This window comes from Argiope bruennichi, chromosome 1 (genome assembly GCF_947563725.1).
Source record: "Argiope bruennichi chromosome 1, qqArgBrue1.1, whole genome shotgun sequence".
Lineage (NCBI taxonomy): Eukaryota > Metazoa > Arthropoda > Arachnida > Araneae > Araneidae > Argiope > Argiope bruennichi.
Genome location: NC_079151.1, coordinates 13,945,232 through 13,969,865, shown reverse-complemented (window position 1 = coordinate 13,969,865; position 24,634 = coordinate 13,945,232). Strand labels below are relative to the sequence as shown.

At 31.7% G+C, this 24,634-nt stretch overlaps 2 protein-coding genes across 2 annotated transcripts; both read right to left on the bottom strand.

Moving 5' to 3' along the window:
- Window positions 1-2,817: 2,817 nt before the first annotated feature.
- LOC129981137 (dehydrogenase/reductase SDR family member 11-like) lies at window positions 2,818-7,480 on the bottom strand. The gene is made up of 5 exons (XM_056091874.1): window positions 7,295-7,480; window positions 5,431-5,590; window positions 5,256-5,350; window positions 3,978-4,110; window positions 2,818-3,090 (listed from the first exon to the last, which is right to left on the bottom strand). The coding sequence occupies exons 1-5, from the start codon at window positions 7,474-7,476 to the stop codon at window positions 2,869-2,871; spliced, it is 792 nt and encodes a 263-aa protein (XP_055947849.1). The 5' UTR covers window positions 7,477-7,480; the 3' UTR covers window positions 2,818-2,868.
- A 7,336-nt stretch (window positions 7,481-14,816) lies between these two features.
- LOC129966100 (dehydrogenase/reductase SDR family member 11-like) lies at window positions 14,817-24,634 on the bottom strand. Its single transcript, XM_056080482.1, has 5 exons — window positions 24,361-24,634; window positions 22,729-22,882; window positions 20,630-20,724; window positions 18,390-18,528; window positions 14,817-15,108 (listed from the first exon to the last, which is right to left on the bottom strand). The coding sequence occupies exons 1-5, from the start codon at window positions 24,546-24,548 to the stop codon at window positions 14,911-14,913; spliced, it is 774 nt and encodes a 257-aa protein (XP_055936457.1). The 5' UTR covers window positions 24,549-24,634; the 3' UTR covers window positions 14,817-14,910.

Genomic DNA, 24,634 nt, shown 5'->3' with positions numbered 1-24,634 from the left:
TTGATAAATTATATTTGGATAATTTTGTTTCGTAGTGTGTTAGCCTAATCTTTCTTCCTGCTCTAATTTTGTTATGAGAAGATTGCGACTGTGAATCGACGATTTTCCTTTCTGTAGACGCAATAAATCGCTTGCACGGATAAGAGCATTTTGCAGCAAGATCATCATAAGCAATGCGCAGGGTTGACGACAGACCACTAAGTACTTTAAGTGTCTGAAGCGAGCTTATTGGAGAAAGGGCATTTTTATAATACAATATAACATATAATAAGCATATTTTTATTAGATGCTTGCTTGTATTTTGATTCTTTATTTACTTTAAAGAGGCATTTATTGAGAAAAATTGGTGCAATATATATCAGTCAAAATATTTTCCGTCATTTTCTACAACTTTTTCCCGTTTTCGTCCAATCAGTCTTGCAACTGATTGCTTTCGAATTTTTTTGGTCCTCCAGGCCGTTCTTTGTCATTGACATCGAAATCAACACTCATTGAAACCAAAACCGACACTTGGGATATAACGGAGCAGCATCACCATAAGTTTCTAAAAGTGTCTGATAGGTTTCGGCAGCAGATTTCTTCAAATCAAACAAACAAACAAAAAAAGCAATGAATGTCGAAAACGGAATTTAAAGCGTTTAATAATTGGTGTCTTCATACACTGAATAACTCAATAATACTAAATAGAAAATTTTCAAAATGATAACAATAAAGTAATAGTAAATTGGCAAAACCCAAAGCCATTGTCTTTTATATAGATACTTCGCATGTTTGCCAATAGATGTCGCTGATTAAAATACATGCAAGCACCTAATACAATATAACAGGCATAATGCTATTCATATGAAGGTTGATGTGTTGTTGTAAATCTGCGTTGTACAATTTATCTGGTATTTCCTTTTCTCCTACTTAATTTAATGGCTAAAAACATGTAACGTTCAATTCTTTTGCTTTAACAATCCCATGCTCTATTGCAAAATTACTTGTTTTTTTAAGCTTGACCTACTGTTGAAGTTTATAAAGGATCTTTCGGGGTTGGGACAAACTATATATACAGGGTCGTTATAAGTGAAGTTACCCTGCTTAGACCTACGTAGTGTCCGCTCTAGTGGAAGGATGTCGAAGAAATTTGATACTTAAGTTGTATGGATCATGGGGAAAGAAATCTGCAATAAAAATAGTTTAAATTTCGGCCGATAGATGGCGGTTTTCCTGCACGATAAAGGCCGTTATGCAAATTTAGAGTAGCTTAAACAGCCAGTACTCATTGCCGCAAAATTATTCTTCGCCATGCCGATAGAGAAGAAAGGAAGAGCTTTACTGATAAAGTTGTTTTATCAGAACAGCAGTAATTTGTTAGTTGCACTACGAGAATATAGGCGTTTGAAAGACTTACGGAAAGGGCCTATGTCCAGGCAGGCTTTGAAAAAGATTATTAAATCTGGAGAGTTGGGTGTGGTACAAGGAAGATGGACACGGATTTCAAATGAAATGTGGAAGAAGTCGCTCTTGCAGTGGTCGAAAGAGCGTCCAATTTGCAATATTCTTCATCAAGTGCTCGAATGGTGGCACGTGATTTGTCCCTCACTTGGTCTACAGTACGAAAGGTTCTTCAATCCATTGTAAAGTGGTATCCATACAAGATCCATTATGTGCAAGCGCTGACTTCTGCAAACCCGAAGAAACGAAATCAATTTGCTAGAATTTTTTTAGCCAGAATAGCCGTTGACAATTCATGGCCTTGGAATATTTTGTGAACTGACGAGGCACATTTTACCCTAGACGGAGTAGTTAATACTCAGAACTGTCGCATATGGGGTCGCAAGTCCTAATGATGTATATGAACAGTCTCTACATCCTGATTACATTACTGTATGGTGTGGTTTTACTGCTGATTTTCTTAGTCCCCCCCCCCTTTTTTTAGGAGAACACTCCTCATGGCCCTCAAAGATGTTCCGTTACGAGTGCCCGTTACCGCGACCTTTTTCAGCAGGAAGTCATTCCTGCGTTGCAAGAAAGAAAATGTTTAGGGGCTACTGTCTTCATGCAAGATGTGCACCACCTCACACTGCTCGATCAGCGACGGCATTGCTTCGTGCCCACTTTGAAGATCAACGAGTAATTTCAAGAAGTTTTTCAACTTCCTGGCCTCCGCGTTCTCCGGACTTGAATCCCTGTGATTTCTGGTTGTGGGGATTCCTGAAAGATCGTGTCTATGGAGGAAGCATACGGATTCTGAATGAATTGAAAGCAAGCATAACACGTCATGTTGCTGCAATTGATCGAGAAACCCTTCGCGCCACTGTTGAACACGCCATAACACACTTTGAACATGTGCTTGACATAAATGGAATAAACATTGAACATTTATTGTAATAATAAAGTTTTTAAGTTCCAAATTGTGTTTTTTGTTTTTCATGTGCCGCCTTCTCACTTGGAGGTTGAAATTTAAACTAATTTTTTTTTATTGCTGATTTCTTTCCCCCATGATCCATTCAACCTAAGTATCAAGTTTCTTCGACATCCTTCCCCTAGAGCGGACACTACATAGGTCTAGACAGGGTAACTTTTACAACCACCCTGTATATCCTATATAAAATCGCGTTATTTTACATTTATAAGATACATTAAATGCTAAAGAATAAATGGGTGGAGGAGTTATTTATATTCTTATTCAGATCCCTTACAAACTGCCGTCTTTCATTTATTGATCCCGAAATTTTGATTTTTTTGCAAAGTATTTTATCATTTATTTGCATTGAGATTCAGAAATGAAACTGACTGAAAAAACACATTCTGATTCAGAAACAAACTACCTAAAAAATGTTATTCTGTTTTCTGTAAATGCAAAAATTTCATTGTAATAGATTACAATTTGACGTTACAAAGAAACGAATGTTCTCTGGACTGGATAAGAATGTCGTTGATTTCGACAGGAGCAGGTGTGCTGAGTACGTAGAGGACACTGTCGGCAATCTCCTTCGGTTGCAAACATTCGAAACTCTTCAGATGGCTACTCGGGTCTTTTGTTGGGTCCTTCTTCCAAAAGTTAGCCAAATATCGTGTCTCCACAACACCCGGACTGATGCACTGCAAGAATAAATTGAATGGAAATATATTTTAAAACACACCTCTTTTAATATTCGAAACAATAAGATGTTATATGTCTACTATTTTATCCATAATCTGCAATTCATTATTTTAAATATTGCAATTGTTTTTCTGAAACATTATGAGGTGGCGTCACTAGATTCTATCAAAAATGTTATGAAATGAATCGATTCGCTGATAATTAAGTTCTGAAAATATTAAAATAATACATATAGAGATGCACAAAAAATGACATCATATTTAGTTTCGATATATAAAAAAACGGTTACAATCATTTAATATACATTGTTAATAATTGCAGCAGCCATGTAGTGCTATAAATGTGATGCGCGAAGAAATTAAATTTTAAAAATATACTTTGTTTGTAGTTTCGACTCAGCAGATATTTCTTTTCTAATAATTGCAACAATTCATGATGGCTGCAGGCAGCATAATATCCGTTTTCCGGGTGGCTAATTGTAGCATATCACTTCTTTTGTTAACATTTGTGGGTCATAAAACTAAAAAAAAAAAAAAAAAAAAAAAAAAAAGAATCTTGCACTGAAACTGAATCTTCAATTTTCTTTACTTAGCTAAAATTTTACCATTTAGAATGATTAAAAATTTATTAAAAAACATCACACTTTTATAATCTTGATTGAATAATGATCAAAAAGACATTTTGTTTTTCTGCATAAACATAATCTAGGCCAATAAAACCTGTCATCAAAAGTACAACCGTTTAAATTTAGTAAATTGAGTCTCAATCCGTCTTACTTTTTCTGTTCTATTTTGGTCCGTATTTCTGTATTAATCTCTGAATAATGTATTATATTTTAGATTTAAGTCAGAATGAATAAAATAAAATAAAAAAAATAAGGGCCTACCGATACTTTGATACGGCTTTTGATGGCTTTCAGCTCCCTCCTGTGTCCTTCAGAGAGGGCTCTAACCATGAATTTTGTACCGCAGTAGAAATGAGCTCCAGGAACAGCTGTTGATAATTTATGACCCAACATGCTGTAAGACAAGAGACAAAATAATGTATTATGCTTTCATTATTTATAATGCTTCATTATTGAAACGACAACCGTGGAAGTTTTTCACATCATTCAACTAAAAATCAGCAGCATGATTTGATTTGTAAATTTTAACTTTTTACCACCTCGTATACAAAGTATATGGAAAGATTTGTAATCGTCAAAAAAAATTCAAACTCGAGATTGTGACGTCTACACGTTGAAATCTCCACTTCTTACAGCTCTCTGAATTCGAAAAATAGATATTTGACAAGTATGTCTGTCTGTGACAAAGATAATTCAAACTCGCTTTCAGCTAGGCGGATGAAATTTCATATACTGTCGTGCACCAAATTTGCAGATTTTTATCAAATTTTGAACAAAATCTCTTAAGAGGAAATTTGTGTCCCCACCAAATGCGAACCCCTTAATACCTCTTTCGTCCCAATCAATCAATATTTACTAAAGCTTGCAGTTATAGTGAAACTGACAATTTTTACACAATTTGCGAGGCTTTAAAACGCTGTATTTGTAGAAAAATACAGAACTTTTTATTGCACATTCCAGCATTTACCGATATATACGGGATTTATGCGCAGCTGCTTCCAAATTACAAAATGGTCTCCCCCTCTTACTGCTCTACTGAAAACAAACAGTTCAGAATTTAAACAATAAATGCGCATTTTTGTTTAGTTTTATTTATTTAGTAATCATTCTTTTGATGGGAACAAAAGTTTATTTTATTTTATTTCGTGAGTTTTTCATGCTATATGTTTAACGGGGATGTATTATTAGATCATCTTAACCTGGTGGAAGACTCATATTATGAAGATAAACTGGAGGGGAAAAAAAAACGTCTTTAGAATAATGGCCATTTGGGTGCGGCATGTTTGTCTGTCCATGTGAACACGATATATATTGTCGCAAAACTATATTTGTCAATTTGTTTAATTCTGGGAATTCTAACGCGAGACTCAAAAAGCGCAATAAGTTAAATATATGAAATTAAGTAAGCAAGTATGATATCAAAGCTGTAATTTTTATATCGAGTTTCCAACCCATTCGATAGAAGGGACGGTGTCCAAAAGGTGTGCTGGGTTGCCTTCTCTAAGCGAAAAAACTAAACAGAAACACATAAAAAAATACCTGCTGATGTGTATGATTTGCCCGTCGTCTATCCCTTTCTCTTGCATTAGTTGAAAAGATTGCTGAGTACAGATGCACAGGGCCATTACATTCACCTGCAAAATAGGTTCGATTTTTTTATTGAAGAATGAAAGTCGTCAGGAGATACCCAATTTCTTCTATTCAAAGTACTCACGTCCAGCATATTTCTGAATTCTGCCGTGCTTCCTGTAAGAAGAGGAGCTTCGTCACCGAGTCCGGCATTGTTGATGCAGATGTCCACTCTACCGCATGTCTGCCGGATCTCTTTGAACATGGATAGGATTTCAGATTCTTTAGACAAATCGCACCTGAAATGAAGAAGTAAGTCACAGTTTTAACCCTTAAATGCACAGCGATGTAGATCTGCATCGTATGTTTAAAATCTCACATCTCTTTATGTAGTAGCCTTCAAATAGTGTTCATTTTTTAAATTTTAATTTTACCCAAACTATTTTATCGTTTCGGAAAGCAAGTAGAATTTATTTCTTTCTCTTCATTGAGCATTCTGAATACAATTTCATTTCTGCGGGTGTTACGAATTACGATTATTTCTGTGAAAAGTAACAACTTATACAGGGAAAACTGTTTTCGGATAGAAAAAAAAGTAAGAGTAACGAATGATATTTATGTTTATCATATACTTATAAATATATGGAAGAAAAAATGTAGCATTTTTGTGATGTAAAAATACATCAATATGCAAATCGGTTCTATATAACTTAAACAGATCTAGAGGGTCATCTCATGTATGGATGTACGAAGAGATGGCTCTGGTCACTGGCCAATATTTTCAGATTGAAGTATGAAATTCCACTATGTGAGGGTGATAAGTAAAGGTGATATAATGTAAAGGTGATAGAAGGGTAAGTGTACTTAGTGATCATTTAGCAAATGTAATGTTCTTTTATGTTTAAATGCTAAAAATAATTGTTTCATAAATCTTCATACTTTGTAATATAATGAGAGGTATTATTTATGTTTGAAATATTATAAATTGTCTGTAAATTGCATTATTCTAAGCGACTTGCTGTCAAAATTATCCGTAGTGCTCTGCGGGAAATCTAAAGCTGGAGCGAAAAATAAAAACTATGGCTAGTAGTTACTCAAATCACATTAGGAAAGACCTTTAGTATTTTTATTGCCTTTTAATTAATTAAAAATTAGTTGGAATTTTAAAATTTTTTTTTCTTTCTATAATTTTGGAACATAAAATCGCACAAAAAAATCATTAAGAAATTACCATTTAAGAAATAAAAAAATCCAATAATCTTTTTACTGATACTGATTTTTTTCTGCTCAGTTTTATTTTTAATTTTAATGAATTTTTCAAAATTAGATTTAAACTCAATTTCTTAATAATTCGGTTTCTTTATATAACTGTGTTCAATGAATTATTAAGATTGTGGTTAACAAATATTTTAGTATGAATCATGCGATTAAGCTAAAATAGATAGCAAAATTATATAAGCAATGTTCTTTCGGTATTATTGTTATAATAAGTCCTATGATGATGTCTTCTTGCATTTGAAAATATAAGTGAATTTTTATACTGGTATGTTATTTGCATATTAGCAGAGATTGAGTAACGTGTGTATAAAACAGATGAAACATACAATTTTATCATTGATAGGTATGACGTATCGCACTACTGCAAAACAGAATTCACAATATAAGTACTTGAAATTCACCAATAAATTTTAAATATTAAATACAAAAAGTTTGAAAAATGTAAAAAGTATACAGTGAGTAAATAAAATCAACTTCATGACCATTTTTTTTCGAATTTCTATAATACTAAAATAATATTACTAATCTTGATCATATTCTTATTCTCGCTCATTTTTGCATGCACGTCAAAACTTTGAGATATCAAAGCTAAATCATGCTAAACTTAATATTTTTAACTCATAATAAATTTATTTAAAACCATCTTAAGCATTGATCTATTATAATTTGACCAGATAAATAATGTGGACCCGAAAAGTATGAAAGATCTGTTTTATGGGGATTTACTTGATGCGATCAATTTCCCTGGCGAAATCTTCACTTTTTCTTCTTCCGCGATTGCTTTGATTTTATCCACGCTTCTGGCGCATCCCACAACCACTAGGCCGTGTCGCACCAGGGCTAGGCAAAGTTCTGCTCCGATCCCCGAAGAAGCCCCGGTAACGAGAGCCACGCGCCCTTGCCAACGCTCCATGATGTGTAAACACTTCTAAAATAGCAGAAACTATAAATTCGGTAATAAATAAAGAAAAGCAATGTGCTTTGTCATATCTTAAAGATAAATGCGTATGGTACAATTATGACAGTAGATTTAGTGATAGGTGATTGCCGGATAATCTATATATGATACATAAATAAAGAATTCTTCAATTAAAATTTAAACTCTGCATTTTTTTTAAAGTTATCTGTTATGATATGCCAGAATTCGGTGAAAATGCTTATCCATCGGTACCCTATTCATCGCTCTAGGATTTGCATTTTCTTGAGAAAAACAGATTTTGACAACAAAAATAGAATTAATTGGTGGAAATTTGTTTTTCTATCCCTTTTCAGCAATAATGATGACGAGATAACTATTTCAAGAACTAAATAATAGCTACCCTTTCATACACTCGCGCGCAGAAATCGTTGTTTAATATTAGCATTTTGCATGAACAGTATAGTGAAGAATCAGATCATGAACAGTATTCTTTCTATAGCTTTGTCTTGAATCTGTAATCTTTCATCAGTAAGTATAGCAATATGTTTGCTCTCCGGCTGCGCAAAGATGTTATTTCGTTTAATTTTTTGCTCACACAGTTTGTTTCAGAACGGAAGATTGCATGTTGGCTGCAAACTATCTTGAGGGTCAATCGTTCGTCAATTCCAATATTCCATTAAATACCTAAGCTAAATATCATTAAAATAAAATTAACAAACCAGCCACTATAAGGAACTGACAATCGCTTTTTGAAATAAGTATATAATGTCGCCAATTTATTTTGTAACACACCAATGCCATCGCATCCTAATCATTGCAATTTCAGATGTCTGTCTTTAGTTTCGGAGAACAAATGCATATTTGACACTCTGTCGTGATCTAGAAAGTGATAAAACATAGCCAATACACATGTTAATAGGTTCTTGAACTTGTGATTGACATAATAACACCGGTGAAAATAACCATCTTTTGTCTTTTCCATCATCTAAATTTGTACAGTACACTTCCGAGTATCCGGCTTCCGTACAATCCGGTTTAGTTTTCTTTTATCGCAATTAAATGAGGAAGGTAAGTCGTTGCATTGGCAACATTGCCAAGGCATTGGAAGTAGGCGTCTGATGCGACCTTCCCACGTGTCGTGTACAAAATGCAAGTTGTGACATTTATTAGCAGCGTTCTGCTCGTTGTTGATTGTTTAATCAGTGTGTTACAGGCCTTAGTTATTGCCGCTGTTCCTTATTATAACTACACAGTACGTACAGTATTTATAAATTGGGTTATGCTTAATGCTTTTTTTTAAGTGCACCACAGTGAATATTTCATGAAACTAAAAAAAAAAAAAAGGTTATAATATCTATGGAGGAGAAATTACGCCCTACACAGCGATTAGACTCTGGTGTAACAGCAAAATCCAGCAACTGCTGCTAAGATTCACCGGACCGCTTTCATATTCTACTCGGTTTGAGATAAATGGGGGGGGGCTTAATACTCAATAAGAAGTGAGAAAATACGTATTATAACAGTGAGTTTCGGTATAGAAACTTTATCTTCTGGTATTGGTGGGCAAAGAAAAGAGTTCACAGAACTCCGGCCTATCTGGCCTTTTTGTTATCCTGTCTGCCCTTCCGCCACATTAGGCCTGATACTCGGAAGTGTACTGTATTTCCAAATATCGAAATAAACAAATCAAAAAAGTGCTATTTCTTCTTTCAGATTTTACTCATGAACTTTACGTATAGATTTCGCTTTCTTTTTCTGAACTTGCTTCCCATCAATAAGGATTTGAAAACTTTCATCAGCTTTTTTTAACAGCTGAGATTATGAAGTAATGCTGAAGCAAGGGCTCCAATGGAAAGACCAACATCTACATATATGTTGCATGTTCTAGCAAATATTACAAGTTTTAACTTTGCTTAATCGCAGAAACGTGAACCAATTTTGAGAAGAGAATGTTTGGTTTATATATTGATATCCGCGTTGTTAGAAATTCGGATGTAACATTTTCCATTAAAGCTGAAATTGTTCCTCGAAAATTTGAAGCAATTTTGAGATGGAGTGCATTAATGTCCGTGTAACTCTGACGTCATATCTTCCGCTTAAAGCTGATGATATTTGAGGTTTTTCCCATTCCTTCCCGCTGAAATTTACCGACGCTTGCCTTTTATAAAACTTGGTTGCTCCATTCTGGCGGCAGTTTTTTTTCCTCCCTTTTCAACGGTTTGTGGATCACCTTTGTGATTAAACCTTTAATTGGTTTGTGGATCACCTTTGAGTGGTTTTGTAGATCACAAATGCCAATAATCATTACTCTCTCAGATCTCTGGTAAATTAAGAATTATTATTCTTGTTCTAGCACTTTCCGTGATTTCACCGGCACGGAGAATATAAGTCCATGTAAGTGAACGTAGAAATGTCAAGAGGTTTCCCTTTCTTTCTTCTCTGAAGTATTGAATTTTATTTTAAAAACTAGAAGCCTCTTTCCTGTCAGTGTAAGAAGTTTTAAACTACCTTTCGCAATACACTGACAAGTCTGATTTGCGCAACGAATTACTGAACTTTTAATTTTAATCTTCAAAAATCACTTCAAAACAATTTAATATCTTAAATGCCCTTATATTCTTATAGGAATTAAAATAATAATAAATGTCCCAAAAAGGATGTGTCATCTAATTAGGAAATTAAGTGAATTCATTGGTCAAAGGGTTAATAGCGTGTCATGTTTCTTTTTATTATCTTTTTATTAATTTTTACATAAAGAACTGGAATTGAAGATTTGCATCAAAATTTCTTTTCATCTTATTAGCGATCTCACTTTAGGATTTTTTTTTTGACACTTGAGATGATCTAATTACAGTAGTAATACATCTCCATGTGCTGGTAGAATAACACTGCTGAGTCCCTTTGAATTGTCGATTTCTAGTCTGAGCTACAATTGCAATTACTAAATAAATTCAGGTGATCAGTAACTATATAAATAAAAATTGAATATACTAATATCCAAAGAAAAACTTCAGAAATTTAAAAATCAAACACTAAAAAAAGAATGGAATCGCTGATTAGAAACGCAGGTCTGATATCAAGTTGCAAGCGAAACTTATCAAAACTAAGTAGCCAATTTGCTACGGAATACCTTTCCGCCATATTTTTCATACTCCATTTTATTTATGATGCTTTCTCTCGAGACATTTCACACTCGAAAGAAAGTTTCAAAACCAATGTAATTAGAAATAAGTTCCTTCAAAATTATAATGATAAATCTACTAAGCATTAAATAAATTATTATAAATTAAAACAATAATAATAATACAAAAACTGTGATTTTCTTATAAAAATTAAAATCTTTTGAATCTTACGGAGAATGAAGATGGAGTGTAAAAATTCTTATAAGAAATGTAGTAATGATGTGTAGAAAACAGACAAGTTTTACATTTAGTTCCATTTGACTCGACAAATTTTAATTTTTCAATTCACCCTAATGGCCATCATGTAACTAACTAAATCATGTTATTCATTCGACTGTACAATTCTTCAGAATTCAAATATCCAGACAGGGTAGAATTTATCACTCTTAGTTCCGCACAGACTTATCTTTTATTTTTATCGGCATTTCCCAATGTCTTGTTAATTGGGGCCTGAGTTTTTTTTATTTCCACTCCATTTTTAATAAGAGGTTCAGAATTGGGTGGTAAGTATGAGAAACAAATCAAGACTTTCTTTCATTTTTTTAAAATTGCAAATTTCTCAGAATACTTCAAATTTATTTCTCTGTGGGAAAAGTAGCAATTCTGTTGACAAAATACTCGCGCCACCTGTATAGACAGGTTTAATTCGTTTATTTTGACGAATTAAGAGCATAAAATTAAATGTGTTTCAAAGTCCTTAAAGTGAATATCAGGTGTGTCTTGCTTTATGATGATTCCTTTTCCTGGTAAAGATTTCACAGTGTCTTCTTTAGCAATGATCTAGACCGTGCCCACGTTTTCCGAGCTTTCCATCATCGTATACCATACTCCACCAGAGTGCGGCGCAATATGACATCCCACTAAATCGATAGAATTCAATCGTAATCGGCTATATCGATGGAATAGTCACGAAAATTGCACTGCTCTAACATTTTCGGTCTTGTATTTTTATAAGAAAATTGAGTAACACAGACAACAATAATATACTGAGAATTCATATTATCCTTATCAGTATCTGTAGAAAGGCGATAAGGAGAAAAAATTTAAAAATAAATGAAATCGAGAAAACATTTTTACTATCAGCCAAATTTCGGCTGTAAGTAATTACGAGCAACGAGAAAATCAACGGACAATTTGTTTATCCTTTTTAATAAGGCTCCTACTACTGAAATTCTTAATATTATAAAGTATTTTAAAGTAAGATATTCTTCCAATATATCAAAGAAAAAAACTTAAACTACATTTAAACTCAAATTTTAAAAAAAGATTTAATCCCGAAAAATTTAAAATGACCTCTATTTTTTTCCAATTGCTGTATTGTAGAAGTAAGCTCCAAAACCCTTTCTGATACACGTTAAAATGTTGGAATAAATTTGTGCTTAAAATATAACCAAATTTTGATTATATAAACACACTTTCATTGAGAAAAATATAAGTTTCTATAAAAACACATCTAATGAAAATTACAAATTTTGATTATATTTTACGTGGGCCCATTTTTGACGGGGTTGAATATAATAATTGAAGCTGCTAAGAGTGGATTTTTCATAATATGAAATAATGTAAAGGTATCAAAGGAACTGGATACCTTTCCAAATATTTATAATTTGCCATAAAATTTCGGGAAAAAAATGTCAAGATTCTTTTTATTTTTGCACCGAAAATTCTTCAAAAATGGTAGAAATTAATTTAGAAATAAAAATAATTTATTTCAAAACACTTAATAAACAAATAATAGTGAAAGAAAAAGTTATGCTCACATTGTTGTCGTCCAAAACAATGTTTTTTGACTTTTTTACAATCTGACTCGGAAAAACAGAATCTGGAGCTGGCTAGTCAGAATGAAGACAAAGAGAGAGAGAGAAAGAAAGAAAGAAAGAATATTTTTAGATAAATTAAATTTCATACCAATGTATTTTCACTAAACAAGTAAACATGTGTAATTATAATGTAATTCCGAAAACAAAGAAATTTCCTTATAAGGAAATTTTGTCGTATGTTGTTTTATTCAGTCTGAATAGATTTTCAGTTCTCCTATTTATTTGGTGGGCCTAATTCACAAGTTTGAGCTTTATAGTTGATATAAGTAAGGAAAAATATCGTGGTTTATTTGCATCTCAGATTTCTCCACAATACGGCAATTTAGAAGTAAAATTTCTCCCATCTGCTCATTCACTCGTTTTTTTTACTTTCGCGTAATGCAGAGTAAGTTTTGTAAATCGTCAAAAAAAAAAAAAAAAAAAATCTTAGGATCGGAGATTTGGACGACTTTCTACGTGTTAGATCGCTTTGAATTCAAAAAATACATTTTTGGAGTATGTCTGTCTGTGCGTGTTTGAAAAAGACAACTGAAAAATGCTCTGGGCTAGACTGGTGAAAGTCTTTACATCAAATTTGTAGATTTTTTTTATCAAGCTTTGAGCAAATTCCTTTCAGAGGAAGTGCTGTCCTGCTGTACGGTTACACGATAACTACAAAACGAAGAGAAATTGATAACATTTCGTAATCTATCAAAGTTTGAACCAACTCAGCAAGAGGTTGATCGAAATATAGATTCGAAATCATAAACAAATAAGATGTTTCTTAATTGTTTATTTTGTAGTAGATATTTTAATAGAAACTTCTTTGTGTTGCCGTATATTTTTAAACAACATTCATATTTTAGCATATTTTAAATAAACCAAACTAATAAAAAGTTTTTTGCATTTTACCTCCAATTTTCCCAACTTACTCCATGTAAAACTCGGAATTATCTTATTCTTATTATTAACCACAGAGGTCTAAACATGTACTTTATTTCCGAACAAGGTTTTTAAGATAAAATGGATGTTTTAATATATTACTGGAAATTTATTTTACAGGAAAGTAAATTTCTAATATAGTGATGAAGTCGTGTCCGCGTTACCACGGAAAGGGGATGCAGTAGCTTCTGAGGGTAAAGATCTCTGAGCACCCGTAGGAAGAAGTCTGACTTCTAGTTCATATGAAGATGAAACTCATACATTCGCTTACACAACCCCTTTTTACAGGGGGGCCCATTCACACCCCTAACAGATAGAACACAGATGAAGAACAACCATGCCCGAACCGGGATTCGAACCCGAGAGATCACGAGGGAGATGCGCTACCCCTATGCAAGGACGCCGGCTTCTAATATAGTACACTCCCGAATATCAGGCTGAATGTGACGGAAGTGCAGACCGCATAACAAAAAAGCCGGATAGGCCGGAGTTCTATGATCTCATTTCTTTGCCCACCAATACCAGAAGACAAAATTATTATACCAGAACACACTGTTATAATACTTATATTCTCACCTTATTGAGTACTAAGCCCTCCATTTATCTCAAGCCTCGTAAAATGTGAATGGTTTTTTCTTACTTTTATTTTACTTCCCCTAGCTTGTGCAACGCGCCATTTTTCAATTTCTGTCCGAATTTTTACCAATCCTCCATTGCACTTTTCCCAACTCCTATCTCCGAAGATATATTTTTTACCAGAATCTAGTCTCTTTAAAGAGCGTAATTTCTTCTTCATAGTCACTACAACTTTTTTCGTTTTTCACCCATATCTAAATTTTCCACTAAGGCACACTTAAAAAAAAACATTAAGCATATCCCCAAGAACAATTTACGAATATTTTGCGCTCTGTACAGTTATAATCAGGGAAAGCAGCAACAATTGAGGTTCGTAACACATTGACTGAAAAATGAATAACGAGCAGAACGCCACTCTTTTCCAGTCACAATTCGTATTTTGTGACTGGACCTCCTTTAACTGCGATAAAAGAAAACTTTGCCGGATAGCATGGAAGCCATATTGTCACGAACAGGATACACGGGAGTGTACTTTTTTAATTAAAGAAATTTAAAGCGGTATCCCCCCCCCCCTCTAATTGCCTTTCAATCTCATAAAACGGTTTTTTTAAAGAATTTTGTAAATTTATGTTTCATTTTATAGAAAAATATAAGAGGACACATGCTTTAACATATTGTGCTCTTTTTTAGTTTCTTTTCCTTCTAATAGTGAAATATATTTAAAACAATTAAATAATAAAATAGAATAGAATTTTTCTAAAGAATTTTCTTAAAATGTAAAATGGATTTGGCAATCATTATGTCTCGAAATTAAGAAGAAAGTAAACTTCTAAAATTATCATAATTGCTTTTTATTTAAAATTGCTTTGACAGAATCCTCTAAAAAGTTCTAAGAACCCAGATATATGGATTCAAAAGACACATATCTTTCAGATTGTGTTGTAAGGGCAGATGATAACGTCATGAACTTCGACATGCTGAGGGGCTGACAGGATGTAGACGACAGTGTCGACGACGTCTTTCGATCGCAGAGGTTGGTTCTTGAACAAATCTTCTGGTTTTAAAGAGGCATTATCCTTCAGGTACGTATCAAAAAATGACGTTTCCACCAATCCTGGGCTAACACTCTTAAAAAGAGAAAAGAAAAATAAGCAGGAGGAAGGACGTGAAATTCTTAAATAACTTGTTCGCATTTCCTTTTAATAGAAGCGTTATTAAATAGAAGAAAAAAAAAGCTATAGAAATTCATTATCGGGAAATTGAAGATCAACAACAAAAAAAGATAAAAGCATTTTCAATACATAACTAGAGCATGAATATACATTATGTAACTCTAATCGTATTCTGAATATATGGACTAAATCTTAGACAAACTCTTACAACACACACAGGGGCATTACTAATCTTTAAAGCACCAAATTGTGCCCTAAAAGATATGGATATTTGTGTAAATAATGTCTAGAATAGATATATAGTAAAGCAGAATTATTCTATGAGTATGTTTCATCATTTTTAGCAGCAGATCTTGAATGTTATAAAATTTGTTGTGTGTCAGTTTTCAGACGTAAAAATTATTGTAGAAAATTAAAAATTTGGTATTCTAATAGTATAATTTATAGAATCATTCAAAGTTATAAGAACATCACAAACTAATGACCAAGACAGTTATTTAAAACATAGAGAAATATTTTAATTTTTATATTTATATAAGAAATTTATATATAATATGGTCAATAAGAGCATTTGGGAACGAATTTTGCATATTGTCATTTTCTTCAGTGTAAACGTTCTTAGGAGAAGGAAAATAAGTATGTTGTTTAATTGAATGCATAATCATGTTGCAGAGGGCTTATTAAACAATGGCTATTTTTCCAAATTAATTAATTAATCATTCTGTTGAAATAACGTTCATAATAACCCTGGTTTGTTCCCACTTGTCGTAAAGATTAAGGGGTAGCTGGGAACACCTATTTTGATTTCTTTTCACAGAATTGAATTGATTTGAAAAGAATACACATAAAATGATAAAATACTGTTTCGCCTTAGAATTCGTTTTACCACTTGTTTTCAATTATTCCAATATACTACTTTTTTACAATTTTTTTTTAGCCAAAACATATTTTATTGAGTATCGCATTTAAGCTATTTAATTCATTAAATTTAAAGTAATTTGTCTTCCAAATTCGCAAGAAAAAAATTGGCAAATGAGCTTTATAAAAATATAAAAAGTTGGACCTCATGACACACGAGAAGAAAATATATGAGTTTTAGAAACTTGATTCAAAGTCAATAAGGATTATGAGATCAATTTAGTTTCAGAAAGAAGAGTTCCTATTTCAAGTGGAACGTTCAATCTCTAATTGAACTACTTTTTTCCTTACATTTACGCTATCTAAACATATCTACTCAACAATAAGATCTGATCCAAACCTGAGCAACCGAAAGCTATCATCAACCACCAAAACAACATTGATTTAGTCAAACTGATATTCTTCAAATTTGCCACATTGTACCGAACAACACTTCCATCCATCTTTTGGACATACAAATAATGGTTATTTATTCTGGTGCTTTTAACTCTGGTACCTTTCTTTATCTCCACAGCCTTTGTTTCATATCGAAAAAAAAATCAGAATAGTCTTCAGATTACTCTTCTAGCACCATGTCTCTTTTTCCTCCTAGGCGTCAGTTTTCTTCTATACTCAACATCAATCTGTATAAATTGTTATTAATAATCAGCTTTCACATGTAAAAAGTATGATGTACGTACACTACATGTTATATTGATTAAAAGTATCAGTTTTTAATTTTTCATAAATAAACATTATTGGTGGATGACTATCATATATTAAATTATTCAAGATGCAAGATACATCATATTTAAAGCCGGTTTCTAATTCCCGATGAGGAAATTGTCAAAGGTAACTAAGAACACTATCTTATTTCTCAAGAAAAAGCCAAAGCAGAAAACTGAATTTTTCTCGTAATCGTTGTATCCTTCACATCCAAGAAATCTTTAACTTTGTAACTTACCTTGCAAGTTGCCGATGTAGAAAATGAGTAATGATTATTAAGAAATTAGTTTTTCACTTTTTTTCAAAGAAGTTGAAATTAAAGTAAACAAACATTACAAAATAACACTGAAATAAGCAGTAAAAGCTGTACCATTTTATGCAAAATACCTTAAAAAAGGCACACAGCTCGCCATCCATGCCACTATTCCAAAATACTCTAAGTGATTGTGTACTCTGAATGAGTTTATAAATGTTTGGAAATTTATATCACACTTTACTTGCCTTTGAACCAGAAAAATACATTATAATGTTTTTGAATTATGTCTTGTCAATATTTACAAAAAAATCATTTGATACTAAATCAGTAACTCTGAACAAGTTTCTAAATAACTCTTTTGTACCAACTAAGGATTTTGAGATAAAATTAACATTCAAGATTTTTCATTGAATGGATAGTTGACCTACTTACTGTAAGCGCATACTAAAACCTTTAGATTTTATTTCATCTAAGCGTTATTTCGCTGCATTTAAAGATACAGGTGTACACAACATTGTGCAACTCTTTTTATCATAATATATTCAAAATGAAAGTTTCTATTGTTACCATCAAAATCAAAAATGGATTCTGCATACTTAAGAAATTTTATGCTTGTGATTTTAAAAGTTATAAAACGCGCAGTGTTTTCTCGCTAACATTTTTCCGTATTATTGATTGCCTATTTGTTAACATCCATAACTATCAAAGGCAACTATCCACAACAGTTCACAATGCTAAAAAAAAAAAAAAAAATGAGTTGTCAGAAAGTCTGCAATGATTATCCATATCTATAATATTCTATAATATTTATATCCATATATCTATAATATTAACACACATATTGCGCCACTTCGTTAGATTTCAATTTTGCAAAAGGCATTAGCTGAAAAATGACTTAAATTGGTCCAAAATAATGATCAAATGAATCCTTACTTTGAAATTTAAAATATATCACTTTATTTTGACATTAGAGGAGTTTTGGAATCTTGAATATTTCCTGTTACGATTTAAAATATTTTACTCAGTTAAGATGTAGAAATATTTTACTCTATTCCTATGACTTAATTCCTTTATTAACACACAAGCAAGACGATTCTAAGTAGATCGATTATGGATGTGACTATTGAGCTCGATGTAATGATAAAATTATTTCATTCAGGCAAATTATTCAATACAATTCTTAATTTGAGTGATTCGATTTGATTGGAATAGGGAATTTTTATGACCACAATTTACCATACTTATTTCAAGACAAATACTTGATCATAAGGGCTTAAGAAACAAAACACCATTAAACATTATAAGTAAATATACAAGGATAATGCAACGTAAATACATAAAAAATCCAAAAACTTACCGCCACCCTGATGTGACTCTTGAGAGCCTTGATCTCTTTTCTAAGCCCTTCAGTGAGGGCTCGAACCATGAATTTGGTGCCGCAATAAAAATGAGCACCCATCCAACCTCCGCGTTGAGGAATGGAATGGCCACCTATGCTGCAGAGGAATGCGGAATGCATTATAGCAGATTTCTATTTCTTTAAAATCTCCTGAACACTCAAGCGCAAGAGAAATTGCATAAATTATAAATAAATGCAAATGTAAAAAATATACCATATTATTAGTTGATAACTGACAGATAAATTCACTACTTAAATTAAAATTCTCAAAGTTACTATAAAAAAGTAAATATAACTTTTTAAAATATCAGAGTTATAAAATTTTAACAAAAGATATAAAATACACTTATTTGTTAAAATCGTTAATGATTTTTATGGGAGTAAATTTATAAATACACAAGATCCAGCTGATATCGTCGGCCATAAAGTATAAAAGATGTGCTCACGACAAGCAGTCAGTTTGTAGAAATTCAAGCCTTTGTTAGAAGCATTGAAATCAAAATAATGGCTTCTGCATCTTATAATATAATATTAGCTGATTCGTTCGTTAAAAAGCATAAAGATAAAAAAAATGTATCTACGTCCAAGAGTCATTTTGTTTTCCATTTAATAGAAACTTAATCTGTTTGAGGCGTTTATGGCGTTTCAGGACTCTTGACCCATGGAAGAAGAAAATACCATCCTTTTTCCAACCCATCTAATTTATAAATGAAACAATTGTAAAAAATAAAAATTTAACCATAGAAAAGGCATGCACAATTACATTAATTATCGTTTTTTCATATAATCTCAAGTAAAAAAATAAAATAACTATAAAGAAATATAAATTAGGTAATTTTTCAAAATCTTAAAAATTAGTACTTTATTGCGTGCAGGATTCTGAATTTAAAAATTGGTAAAAATTTACAAAATTAATATTAAATTGCAAAAAAAAATGCTCAATTAAAGTTATACATACTTTTTATAAAACTTTTTGAAAAAAAATTAAAATTCAGTTATTTATAAAAATGAAATTTTATGAAAAACTCTAATTAAAAATCCTGTAAAAAATTTTCTGTAAATAATTTTTCCAAAAATTGATATGTAAGTCATCAAGAACTAATTTTGAGCATGTACGTAAAATCTCAGATTAATAGGATAAGTAGTTTTTGATATATCCTATGAGCAAGCGGTTTTTGAGAAAAATGACATTAAAGTTGAAAAATAGTAAAAAAAGAATTTGAAGAAAGTTATGCAAATTAAAAAGCTCCAGAATCATAAGAATTACCTTTAGTTTGCTTAAATTGTTAGTTTTGTCTTGGAAACTTTTTGAAAAATATATTTTTAAAATACAATTATTTTAAAAAAATTAAAATTTTAAGAAAAAATTTAATTAAAATTCAAATAAAATTTTTTTTGTGAATGATTTGTTTAAAATTCGTTATGTAAGTCATGGAAGAATTAATTTTGGGCATATGCATGAAATTTTAGATGAATAGGTTCTGTAGTTTTTGATATATCCTGCGCACAAGTTTCATTTTTGTTTTTAGAAAAATGACATCAAAGTAAAAAATAACAATTTTTTTTTGGACGAAGTAACGCAAATTAAAATCTCCAAAAAGCATAGGTACTTCCCTTGGTTAGCTTAAATTGCTCTTTTGAAATATTAAGTTTTGTTTTCTTATGTGCTTTACCTGCTGATGTCTTTTGACATTCTGGCAGAGGAAGTCTCTGTTCACATTTAATCGGTATTGTTTTAGTTTGTTTAGATAACTCTGGAAGTTTTGATAATATCGTTGAAATTTAAGGACCAAAATGTTAAAAAAAGATGAGACTATAAGACATATTTTTTCAAAAACATTGAAAAATCTGAATTTTAGGAGTTCTGAGATCCTTTAAATCAAATGATCGCCTTCTGCACCTTATAATCCAAATCAAACCCATTCCGTTTCTGCTCTGATTACTGGAAAGCATTTTTAATCCACTTTCACAAGAGAAAGTTCTTTCTTTAGGAAATCTCCCCGTCGCCAAAATTGAAAAGCTGATGCAATTTTAATCTGCTCTGTTCAATCTAGTCTGTTTCACACCAAGCCGAGAATCTTGAACCGTTGATGAGGTCATAATTTTAATAGTTACATGCTAATTATTTATTGTCTTATTGAAACTTCTTATGTTTTAAAAAATTACATCAAAACAATTAATTGAAACGAAATCATTACCTGCTGATGTGTATGATCTGACCATCATCTATGCCTTTCTCCTGCATCAGTTTTACCGCCTGCTGAGTACAGATGCACAAAGCCATCACATTCACCTGCAGAAAACAATCAACCTTCTACCTTTGATGCTTCTTTTTTTAAAGGAAAGTTTCCAAACTATTATCTCACTTTATTAGTCAAGGATCAAGGATCTGTTATTTCTAAAATTTAAATATCTTTCTTAAGTGTTAAAAATGGTTATACAAAAAGTAATGGGAAAAGTTAAAATTAAAACCTAATAAGTTTCTTAAAACATTCAGAAAAAATTATATTCATTCGAAAATTAAGAAAATAAAAAAGTGGGAAACATTTAAATTCTGGAGAAAAAATAAAATTAAATACTTTTCAATACAAATTTAAAAAATCAGTTAATTGTTACTGTAATAAATAATTATTTTACAAGTTTTCTAATTCATAAAATATTATCAAACACTCAAACTTTAAAGAGTTTAATTATTTTTACTTATTCTTAAATCAGTCAGCTTTGTCCACCAGCTGGTTTGCCGAAGATATTGGTTATATTTAATTTCAGTTAAATCGTTTAGATATCCCTTTATGTCCGTCAAATTGTCATGCATTAGAGACGTGTTATATTAATAGGCTTATGCGTGTTCTGTCCTTTGTACTTAGGGACATTTATAATGGAGATCAGTTTCATGGCGCTATTATGTCCGGTTCATCTCTAAATTTATTTACGCCTCTGTACTTTTTTTATTCGTCTGTAAGCTATCTAGAAATTAAACAGAAACGTTCTTCACCTGGAAGAAAACCACCTGGTCATATATTTGATAAAACAATGAAACAATTCAGGTTTCATTCACAACGGTGAAAATGCTGTGAAATATATTTAAAAATTTGATTAAAAATTAATTAAATCTTGGAAAACTTTTTACAGCAACTAAATTGGTACCATTAAAACATATATATATATATGTAATGATATTTTAAACACTAATTTCAATTTAATTAATTTTCAAGATTCTATCTTAATTTAGCCCATAGTAACTTAATTCTAAAATATTCTCTTATTTCGTGATCCAATTCCACTATCTCTACTTAATTAATTCAAGAGAAGCTTTGTTAAATTGTTGAATCAGCTAAAATCTAACTTTCCCACACTGCGCGTGAAGAGATAAAATACCGCTGATCAAGCAAATTCTTTTTTAAAAATCTCCCTGTGTTTCCCCTACCTTGTCCACCCGTATAATGAAAATCCCTATCGAAATCTCATAATATATTAGCACTGTAAAGAAGTATTTTCCCTATCAAAATCATAGGTTATATAAGACCAGGGATAAAATGTCCAAGAGCTCTTCCCACATTCCTTTCTGTGTGCTCGTCGCTTGTACATATGCTTGCTTCTTCAAAATGAAATAAAACAACGTCACGAAATTAAAAGTATCTTCATTGTCTTCAGACTGCATCATGCTTCACAACAAATAATATTACATATATATTTTTTACTTTAAAATGATGTAGGAATCAATTATGTGTGCGGATATTTTTGAAAGTTATCTCGAAAAAACATCAGAATCTAGTTTATGTTTTAATTCATTAAACTTTCAAAAAAACTGCTCCAACCGGCACATTGTCGCTTAAAGTGTATCTGTATCAAATGTGGAAGCTCTGCGTCCAAAGGTCTGGCTTGCACAGCGCCAACACAAACACACACAAATTCATCTTTATTGAAAGTAGAGATAAAGTTTTAATGAATTTTTATATTATTGATACCACTAAAATGTGAAGAGGAAAAAAAAAAAAAACTGTCAGTTTCAATGGTAATTATAATTTTATCTAAAAGAATTTTTTTTTCATCAAAATTGGAGTAATAAATTGAATTGGAACACCCTATTTCCTATTAAACCTACCGTAACTCAATTAAAATAGTTGATAGAAGAGGGCTTCAGAGCCCTAGGTCTCCCATTCCAAACAGAAGATTTAATGATCGAGGTATTAATCTTTTAATCCTTATAAATGTAATCTGTCTGTATATACATTTAGTGTTTAGCTGATTACTTGGCCAAAACGAGAAAGAAAGAAAGATTTCAGTTATTACTTACGTCCAACATATTCTTAAATTGCTCCGTTGTTCCCGTAAGAAGAGGAGCGTCGTAGCCGAGTCCGGCGTTGTTGATGCAGACATCGAGTCGGCCAATTTTCTGGCGTATCACATCGAACAAAGACAGGATATCGGACTCTTTGGTCAAGTCGCATCTGAAATACGTTTAGAACTATTGAGCTATACATCATTATTGCAGCTTTTGTTCTCAATAATTAATTAATCAATATCTACTAATTTGTTAAGCAAACATCTATAATTCTCATTCAATTGAATACATTCTAGCACCTGATATAAATATGTTAAAAAATGTTAATAAAATTAACTTGAATACAGAATACTGTTTATTGAGGCACAACAATAACAAAATATCTTTGACATTTTTACATTATTCTACAACATATAACCACTTTTCAAAAGAATACAAACCTAATGCAGTGATACTTATTCTTAAAGAGAGTAACTTTTATAGACATCGAAAGACAGGATGAAAAGAAAATTGGAAGACAATTATTGAAAACAAAATTATTTTCTTCTGTTGCAGAAATAAAATGCAAACTTTAAAATTACCTAAATACGTATTTGAAACAAAATATTTTGGCTTTAACTATTGAAATGCCAAAATTTATCGAAAACAAAGCAAAATTCTACAAACATCATTTCAAAGTGCGAACTTTTAAAGTCATTTTGGAAAGCAAACCTCACGGAATAGCACGTTGAAATTAGCTTATCTAACCATTAATCCACATTTTCCCATATTGTTCTGTTTACTTGATGTTTTGTTATCTTCCCTATTTTCATTGAAATGTCGCAAATAAAATATTTCTACTTGACATTCAATATATTCTTTTTGATAATTACCATTCTGAGGCTAAGCGTTTTTCAAAACCTCTGGAATTCACTCAGTCTATTTCCAGGAATAATCCGTTGACATTCCACAAGGCAAACTTTCATTAACAACTGATATTCGGAAAAGTAATTAGGTATGTAAGTTTTCATTTAATACAAAGGCTTCGTCTCATTATTTAAAGATGTAAAAAAATATAGTTGATTGATTTTTGAAAAAAAAATTGAACTGCGACTTCTTACACCTCATTAGGTATTTATTTCATCTGTTTTAAGTGAAGAAACACCAAAAATAAAACGACTGTAAAGGTGCCTCAAAGGAGAATCTAGAATGCAAAATGTTAAATTAAAAAATAAAATTTTGAATTATTTCATAGAATGTTTCATAATGAATTAATGAAATTAATTCATTATGAATTAATTTCTCCTTACAGCCAGAAAGTATTTTTAGTTATTATTTAAGAATTTGCATTTTGCTCGAAGAGTTTACAGTTTAATAACAAGAATTTACAGTTTGAATAACAAAAATATATGTTCCATAAAAATTATAACTCATAATCCTTATAATTTCATTTCTTATTTAATCGGGGAAAAAGAATGTTTGCATTCTTACTCAATTCACGATTTAAAAATCATCGAAATCAATTAGCTTTAAAGTTGTTTCTGAGATAATTCTTTTCTATAATCTAATAACTCCCCAATACATTCTAAATTCAGAGAGTCCGTCTTTGTCTAATGTCGAGATAAATATTATTTCCGGGTAGTGAAAAAATCTGATTTTACTTACTTAATGGCAATTAGCTTCCCCGGAGAATCCTTCAAAGCGTCTTCATCCGCAATAGCCCTGATCTTGTCCACGCTTCTCGCGCATCCCACCACTAACATGCCATACTTCACTAGGATTCTGCACAGCTCCGAACCGATGCCCGCGGACGCCCCGGTCACTAGAGCTACACGCCCCTGCCATCGCTCCATGTTCCCTTTTAATAATAACTTTAATAATAATCGATATAAACACGTAGCCGAATACAAAGAATAGCAGCGGATTGACTGGAACTTTC